At 47.2% G+C, this 9427-nt stretch overlaps 1 protein-coding gene across 1 annotated transcript in view; it reads left to right on the forward strand.

Moving 5' to 3' along the window:
• The window catches only part of ANKUB1 (ankyrin repeat and ubiquitin domain containing 1), a 51641-nt gene extending 48772 nt beyond the window's left edge, over positions 1 to 2869 (forward strand). The window contains exon 6 of the mRNA XM_029052549.2: positions 1662 to 2869. Within this exon, the coding sequence (XP_028908382.1) occupies positions 1662 to 1791 (130 nt within the window). The 3' untranslated portion in view covers positions 1792 to 2869. The remainder of the gene's footprint in view (positions 1 to 1661) is intronic.
• The last annotated feature ends 6558 nt before the right edge of the window (positions 2870 to 9427 follow it).

The following is a 9427-nucleotide window of genomic DNA, read 5'->3' on the forward strand; positions in this document are numbered from 1 at the left end:
GCTTAACAAATACCAACATTATTATTATAGAACTAGGAGTGTATTCTACAACTTTGTGGGCGTTCAAGTGACTTTTGGGATTGAGCTCAAATCCCTAACGTAGCTTTGGAAACTCTGAGCCACGACGCCCCATGGTAAATGCTGGGTGAATGCCAGCGAGGCAATCGATCCTTAAAAAGAGAAAAAACTCAGTTTCTTCGGATGGTTTTTTATTTAATGCTCTAAATGCTAACCTTCTCACTGTGCCTCGATCTCATCTACCTTGCCGCCGACCCCTTGCCCACGTCCTGCCTCTGGCCTGGAGCGCCCTCCCTTCTTACATGCGACAGACAGTTACTCTCTCCTGCTTCAAAGTATTATTGAAGGCACACCTCTTCCCGGAGGCCTTCCCTAAGCCGCCCTTTCCTCTTCTCCCACTCCCTTCTGAGTCACCTTGACTAGCTGCCTTTATTCTTCCCCACTCTCAGCCCCACAGCACTTGAGAACATATGCCATTTATTTTTTATATTTATGTCTTCCTCCCCTCCTCTGGACTGTAAGCTCACTGTGGGCCGGGACTACGATTGTCGTTGAATCGTCCTCTCCCAAGCACTTATTACAATGTCGGCACACAGTGAGCACTCAATAGCTCAACAGATACGACTGACTGAATGAATGAATAAATGAATATTTGACCTGCAACCTCAGGTTGTAAAGTCATTTAACCTGAAGAGCTGCTAAAATCAGCAACCGAAGGCAAAATACAGTGCATTTAGGTGTTTCCCTTAATTCCAACCTCAGCTGAGAGTGAATGTTTTCTGTCAGGCTCTCTCAGCCCACAGGGCTTGCCTCCTTCCTCCCTCTTCCTCCCTGTCTGTCTCCTTGTCACCCCCGACTCTTTCCGACTCGCTCTACCTTCTTGACTCTGCCTTCCTGACTCTCTCTGCCTCCCTGATTCCTTCTGCCTCCCTCTGCCTTTCTTGGAGAAAAGCAGCGTGACTCAGTGGAAAAAGCACGGACTTGGGAGTCAGAGGTCGTGGGTTCTAATCCCGGCTCTGCCGCTTGTCAGCTGTGTGACTTTGGGCAAGTCACTTCACTTCTCTGTGCCTCAGTTCCCTCATCTGTAAAATGGGGATTAAGACTGTGAGCCCCACGTGGGACAACCTGACTCCCCTGTGTCTACCCCAGCGCTTAGAACAGTGCTCTGCACATAGTAAGCGCTTAACAAATACCAACATTATTAATCCCGACTCTGCCACTTATCAGCTGTGTGACTGTGGGCAAGTCACTTCACTTCTCTGTGCCTCAGTTACCTCATCTGGAAAAATGGGGATTAAAACTGTGAGCCCTACATGGGACAACCTGATTACCTTGTATCTACCCAGCGCTTAGAACACTGCTTGGCACATGGTAAGCGCTTAACAAATACCAAATTATTATTACTATTACTTCTCTGGGCCTCCCTCCCTCCCTCTGCCTCTCGGTATCTCTCTGTATCCCTGCCTTCATCTTCCTCCCATTTCCTCCCTCCCTAAATCCAAACTTAGAAGGGCCTGAAGATTATCTCCTGAGTCAGATTTCCCCACCTGCAATTTCTTCGGATAATAAGACTGGAGTCCCATCGGGTAATATCATCTCTTATGTTTGGGAGAAAAGACCTGAGGGTGTTGTTTTATTTTCAGTGCGTTTAAGAAGAAAGGATGGCTGCAGCAGTTGGCCATAGCAAGAATTCTAGCCAAGAGGAGCGTTTCCAACCCCACTGCTGGAAGAAGCCTGACTATAAATCAAAATCCGCTGGGACCTGAGCTTTGAGAAGGCGAGATAACCCCCGTTGGACTTGGCTCCATGTCCTAGCACCTGCAATTCAGATTTTTTTTTTTAAACTGAAACATTTTCTTTCAGAAAACCCTTGCTCTAAGTTAATGTCTCAGCAGAATTATTTGAACTCGCCCAAAATTAGTTTCCAGAGGGTGCAGAATAGTGAGTGAAAGTGCAGATGAGCTCGTTCAGGCTTCAGACATCACCAACTAAAGTGCATATTCCTAGCAGGCAAACTTTGTAAAGTAGGAGGAGACGCTTTCTGTGGATTTCCAATCCTGTAATCAGCCATCATCATAGTCATTATTGAACGCTTACTATGGGTAGAACACTGTACCAAGCGCTCGGGAGAGTACGACGGAGTCGGCAGACACGTTCCCTGCCCACAACGAGTTTACAGTCTAGGGACGAGATGGCAGTCGTTTTTGCTCGTTGATGGTACTGACCCACCGATACTTGAAATTCAGCATTTCATGTGTTATCGTGAAATGTTCTCTGAGCGCAAATCTATGTTTTGAAAATAATTAGACCCGTGATACAATTTTGAAAACGTCTTCTTCCCTCTAAGGGTGTTTATATAAATGCAGAATTCGTGTGTTCAAAGTAAAAGCTCCCCAAGGGCGCCATTAAGCCTAGAAAATTCAATATTTCCATAGGATTAGGATATTTGAACAACAGAAAAACCCATCAACGCTAATGTATCGTTTGGACGATATGATATTTTTAATAAAAATATTTCTTTAAAGCTATTACACCTTCCTGCCCATGCGTGCTTTGTGGGGGGACATAAAATAGATTGTATTTCAATGCAACGTGATTCGGCCACGTGCCCCCGCTGAGCGAGATGAGACTCTAATAGATGTATTTTTCCCCCCAGAGTAAACACTCCGAGGGGGCCTCTTTCGGCTGGGGGAAGCGCCCATCTGTGAATCGGAAAAATTCCTGCCCTGCAACTCGAGCTCTAGCTGGGCTCTTTTACAGACAAATCAGTACCTTGTCTTTTAGACTGTGAGCCCATCGTTGGGCAGGGATCGTCTCTATCTGTCGCCGAATTGTACATTCCAAGCGCTCAGTGATCTGCCCACAGTAAGCGCTCAATAAATATCATTGAATGAATGAATGTCTTTAAAGTTCATTTAAGAAAAAACACCAGACGCTCTCGATCTTACTGCCTTTTACACAGACACAAAGAAATCTGCTAATTTGTTCTAAAATCTTAATCCCTAAGGGATTTGTTTTAAAACCCTCTCCTCTCCGTGCGTAGAGCGCTCCGGACTTGATTTAAAGGGATTAACTGAGAAGCAGCACGGGGTAGTGGCTAGGACACGGGCCTGGGAGTCAGAAGGTCATGGGTTCTAATCCCGGCTTGGCCACTTGTCTGCAGTGTGACCTTGGGCAAGTCACTTCACTTCTCGGGGCCTCAGTGCCCTCATCTGGAAAATGGGGATAGAGACTGTGAGCCCCACACGGGACAGGGACTGTGTCCAACCTGATTTGCTCCTATCCAGCCCAGCGCTTAGTACAGTGCCTGACACATAGTTAAGCGCTTAACAAATACCCTCATTATTATTATTATTCCTGATTTCGTGGCTGCGTTTCAGCACGAGGTTTATTTAATGATTTTTTTTAAATTGCGGCTACCGATTCTCCCTTCCTTTAATGCCAATTTCAGATTCTCCTGTGTGGGGGTGGTGAATGCATCGTGGATTTCTCTGGGTCTTGTCCCTTGGTTAGGCTGAATGGTGCTGAAGTGAAGGAACTTTCAAAGGTTCTTTGAAACCTGGGAGTCAAAAGAGCTGGATTCTAACTCCAGCTTCACCACTTGCCTGGGGGGTGATCTCGGGCGAGTCACTTACCTTCTCTGGGCCTCAGTTTCCTCATCTGTAAAATGGGGATTAAATACCTGGTCTCTCTCCTACTAAAACTATGTGCCCCTGAAAGACACCAGCCATGTCTGACCTGATTTACTTGTATCTACCCCAGCGCTTGCTTATATTAATGCCTGTCTCTCCCTCTAGACTGTAAGATCATTATGGGCGGGGAATATGTCTGCTATACTGTTATACTGTACTCTCCCAAGCGCTTAGCACAGTGCTCGTTTAGACTGTGAGCCCGTCATTGGGCAGGGATTGTCTCTATCTGTTGCTGAATTGGACATTCCAAGTGCTTAGCACAGTGCTCTGCCCATAGTAAGTGCTCAATAAATGCGACTGAACGAACGCTCAGTAAATATGATTGACTGACCAAAGGGCTCGTCATATAGTAAGTGCTTAACATCACTTTAATTCCCAAATTAGGCTGATTTTTAAAAGGTATAATCTTAAAGGAAACTCTAGTTTTTTCCTGGATGGGGATTGGGCTAATAAGGCAGGATCAACGTCTTGGAGAAATTCAGGACCGGCTCCCAGAGGCCTTCACGTCTGACTCTCGCCACTCATCAGGTGCTCGGTGCTGTGTCGTCCACTGAAATATTCTAAATCCAAACGAGTTTTCTCACGGGAACAATCAACGGTAAGTACTGAGTGCAGACTCCCCCTCTCAGGGCGGCACCCGGAGAGTGTCCAGTCCTCTACCAGTCTCGGCTACGGGAGGGAGAGTCAAGCGGAGGCCCGTCCGTTCCATTCCTAGCTCGGGCAGCGGCTGGCGAGCGGCAGGCCATCCATACAGGTCAAAACTCACCCGTGCCGGGCAGCGGCGGCACGGGAGAGAGTCGAGGGCGGAGACTCGAGTTGACTGTGTGGAAGGCGGCAATGGTAAACCGCTTCCCTATTTTGACCATGAAAACTCTCTGGATCCACTACCGGAACGATTGCGGACGGACAGTGGGGCCTTCTGGGAGAGCTGCATCCACGGAGTGGCTACGGGTCGGACACGACTCGACAGCAGAAGACGAGAGCGCCTACTGTATGCAGAGCAGTCAATCCATTCCGCCGCTTGCCAGCTGTGTGACTTTGGGCAGGTCACTTAACTTCTCTGTGCCTCAGTTACCTCCTCTGTAAAATGGGGATTAAGACTGTGAGCCCCACGTGGGACAACCTGATCACCTTGTATCCCCCGGCGCTTACAACAGTGCTTTGCACCTAGTAAGCGCTTAACAAATACCACCGTTATTATTATTATCAATCAATGGTATTTATTGAGTGCATACTGTGTGCACAGCCAGTTTTTTTAATGGCATCTGTTAAGCACTTACTATGTACCAGTTACTGTTTTAAGCGCCGGTGTAGATTCAAGCTAATCGGGTTGGACACGGTCCCTGTCCCACGTGGGGCTCACATGGGGTTCGGCTCCCGGCTCTGCCACTTGTCAGCTGTGTGACTGTGGCCAAGTCACTTCACTTCTCTGGGCCTCAGTTCCCTCATCTGTAAAATGGGGATTAACTGTGAGCCTCACGGGGGACAACCTGATGACCCTGTATCTCCCCCAGTGCTTAGAACAGTGCTCTACACATAGCGCTTAACAAATGTCAAATACCAACATTATTATTATAGTAAGTGCTTAACAAACACCATAATTATTATTTTAATCCACCCCTGATATCAGTATAGTGCCTGGCACATAGTAAGCACTTAACACATACCATAGCTTTTTTTGTTATTCTTGTCTACCCCGGCAATTAGAATAGTGCCAGGCACAAAGTAAGCACTTCACAAACACTACTATTACTATCATTATTATTATCTACCCCAGCAATTAGTACAGCGCCAGGCACATTTTAAATGCTTAACAAATACCATAATAATGATTATTATTATCTACCCCAGCAATTGGTACAGTGTCTGGCACAAGGTAAGTGCTTAATATTATTATTATTATCTATCCCAGCAATTAGTACAGTGCCAGGCACACTTTAAGTGCTTAACAAATACCATAATAATAATGATGATTATTATTATCTACCCCAGCAAGTAGTACAGTGTCTGGCATAAGGTAAGTGCTTAATATCATTATTATTATTATTTACCCCAGCAATTAGTATAGTGCCTGGCGCAGAGTAAGTGCTTAAACAAATGCCATAATTATTATTATTTTTACCTGCTCCAACAGTTAGTACAGTGCCTGGCACATAGTAAGCACTTAACAGATATCATTACTATCATCATTATCTACCCCAGGACTTAGTACAGTACCTGGAATCTATTAACCCTTAACAAATACCATTAGTATTAGTCATTCATTCTTTCATTCGTATTTATCGAGCGCTTACTGTGTACAGAGCACTGTACTAAGAGCTTGGAATGGACAATTCAGCAACAGAGATGATCCCTGCCCACACTTAACCTCTCCGCACCTCAATTCTCTCATCTTCAAAATGAGAATTCCGTACCTATCCTCCATCAGTCATATTTATTGAGCGCTTACTGTGTCCAGAGCAGCGTACTAAGCGCTTGGGGGAGTACAGTCTCGCAATAATAATAATGTTGGTATTTGTTAAGTGCTTACTATGTGCCGAGCACTGTTCTAAGCGCTGGGGTAGACACAGGGGAATCAGGTTGTCCCACGTGGGGCTCACACTCTTCATCCCCATTTTACAGATGAGAGAACTGAGGCACAGAGAAGTGAAGTGACTTGCCCACAGTCACCCAGCTGACAAGTGGCAGAGCTGGGATTCGAACTCATGAGTCCTGACTCCCAAGCCCGTGCACTTTCCACTGAGCCACGCTGCTTCTCTGTACAACAGGCGCATTCCCTTCCCACAGTGAGCTTACAGTCTAGCAGGGGAGATGGACGATAATATAAATAAATGAATTACAGATATGTACATTATCGACTCCAGCAGTTAGCGCAGTGCCTGGCGCATAGTAAGCGCTTAACAAATGTCATTATTGTTATTATGCCATCTACCCCAAGGCTTAACGGAGTGCCTGGCACAGAGTAAGCGCTTAACAAATGTCATTATTGTTATTATGCCATCTACTCCAAGGCTTAGTGGAATGCCTGGCACATAGTGAGGGCTTAATAAATCCCATTATTGTTATTATACCATCCACCCCATTGCTTAGGAATAATAATCATCATAACGTTGGTATTTGTTAAGCACCTACTACGTGCAGAGCACTGTTCTAAGCGCTGGGGGAGATTTACAGGGTCATCAGGTTGTCCCACGTGAGGCTCACAGTCTTTATCCCCATTTTCCAGATGTGGTAACTGAGGCCCAGAGAAGTGACTTGTCCACAGTCACCCAGCTGACTAGTGGCAGAGCCGGGATTCGAACCCGCGACCTCTGACTCGCAAGCCCGGGCTCTTTCCACCGAACCATAGTAGAGTGAGTGGCACATGGCAAGTGCCTAACAATTGCCATTACTGTTATCGTACCCTCTACCCCAGGGCTTAGGACGGTGCCGGGCACAGAGTAAGGACTTAACAAACACCGTTACTGTTATCGCACCATCAAACCCAGGGCTTAGTAGAGTGTCCGGCACATAGCGAGGGCTTAACGGAGACCGTCATCGTTATTATTCCAATAGCGAGGGCTTAACGGAGACCGCCATCGTTATTATTCCAATGGCGAGGGCTTAACGGAGACCGCCATCGTTATTATTCCAATGGCGAGGGCTTAACGGAGACCATCATTGCTATTATTCCAACTACCCCAGGGCTTAGTACAGGGCCTGGCACATAGTAAGCGCTTAACAAATGCCATTATTGTTATTATACCATCTACCCCATCTACCACCTAGAGAAGCAGCGTGGCTCAGTGGAAAGAGCCCGGGCTTTGGAGTCAGAGGTCATGAGTTCAAATCCCAGCTCTGCCACTTGCCAGCTGTGTGACTGTGGGCAAGTCACTTCACTTCTCTGGGCCTCAGTTCCCTCATCTGTAAAATGGGGATTAAGACTGTGAGCCCCACGTGGGACATCCTGATTCCGCTGTGTCTACCCCAGTGCTTAGAACAGTGCCCGGCACATAGTAAGCACTTAACAAATACCAACATTATTATTACCCCGGGGCTTAGTAGAGTGCCTGGCGCATAGTGAGGGCTTAACGAAGACCATTATTATTATACCATCCACCTCAGGGCTTAGTAGAGTGCCTAGCACATAGTAAGCGCTTAATAAAGACCATTATTCCTATTATTCCATCTATCCCCAGGGTTTAGGACAGTGCCCGGCTCATAGTAAGCGCTTGACAAAGTCCATTATCGTTATTGTACTACCAAAACCAGCAGCGTGGCTCAGTGGAAAGAGCACGGGCTTGGGAGTCACGGGCCACGGGTTCGAATCCCGGCTCCGCCACTTGTCAGCTGGGTGACTGTGGGCACGTCACTTCACTTCTCTGTGCCTCAGTTCCCTCATCTGTAAAATGGGGATTAAGACCGTGAGCGCCACGCGGGACAACCTGATTCCCTCGTGCCTACCCCGGCGCTTAGAACTCTGCACATAGTAAGCGCTTGACAAATACCAACATTATTACTTAGCAGAGTGCCTGGCACATAGTAAGGGCTTAGCAGATCCCATTATTGTTGTTATACCCTCCACCCCAGGGCTTCGTAGAGTGCCTGGCTCATAGTAAGGCCTTGCTTAACCCATACCATCATTGTTATTGTACCATCAAAACCAAGGCTTAGGCCAGTGCCTGGCACATAGTTGGGGTTTCACAAAGGACCATTATTGTTATTTAAACCAATCACCCCAGGGCTTAGGACAGTGCCTGGCACATAGTGAGGGCTTAACAAGTACCATTATTGTCATTAAACCAACCACCCCAGTGCCTGGCACATAGTGAGGGCTTAACAAGTACCATTATTGTCATTAAACCAACCACCCCAGTGCCTGGCACATAGTGAGGGCTTCACAAAGGACCATTCTTGTTATTAGACCAATTACCCCAGGGCTTAGGACAGTGCCTGGCTCACAGTGAGGGCTTAACAAGTACCATTATTGTTACTGTACTCGCAAAGAGAATGGGACTAAGAAAGCAGAGAGGATTCGAACCCGAGCGGGTGCCGCACGCAAGGGAAAGGAACACTCGGGGACAGGGCTGAATAGATCAGAAAAAAGGGAGGACTATGACCGAGGGCCCGTTCACCTCCGGAGAGGTACGAGTGACACGGGGGTCCCCCTCTCCAGTTTGGCGGCGCCTTTATTTACAACGTACAGGAGAAGTAGCCAATCACAAAGAACTCGGACAACTGCGTTTCCTTCAGTGACGAAAGAGACTCTTCTGGCAGGCCTCATCTGTTTTGGATAAGAAGCAATCTCCCGTCCCCCGGAATCTGCGGATGCGGTATACATCCCACCTGAAATGGGGGCCTTCCTGAGACAGAAACAGAGTCATTTAGATCCAGAGCCGCTATGCTCAGAAGGCTGTTCCGAAACATATATCAATCGCCCCAGGGCTTAGGACAGCGTCCGGTTCATAGTGAGGGCTTAAGAAGCGCCATTATGGTTATTATACCAACTCTCCCGGTGCCTGGCACACAGCGAGGGCTTCACAGAGGACCATTATTGTTATTGTACCGTCTACCCCAGGGCACCGTAGAGTGCCCGGCTCATAGTAGGCGCTTAACCGAGTACCATTATTGTTATTCTATCGTCTACCCCGGCGCTTAGGAAGTGAGGGCTTCACAAAGGACCATTATTGTTATTAGACCCTCCACCCCAGGGCTTAGGACAGTGCCTGGCTCAGAGT

This window comes from Ornithorhynchus anatinus, chromosome 1, assembly GCF_004115215.2.
Source record: "Ornithorhynchus anatinus isolate Pmale09 chromosome 1, mOrnAna1.pri.v4, whole genome shotgun sequence".
NCBI lineage: Eukaryota > Metazoa > Chordata > Mammalia > Monotremata > Ornithorhynchidae > Ornithorhynchus > Ornithorhynchus anatinus.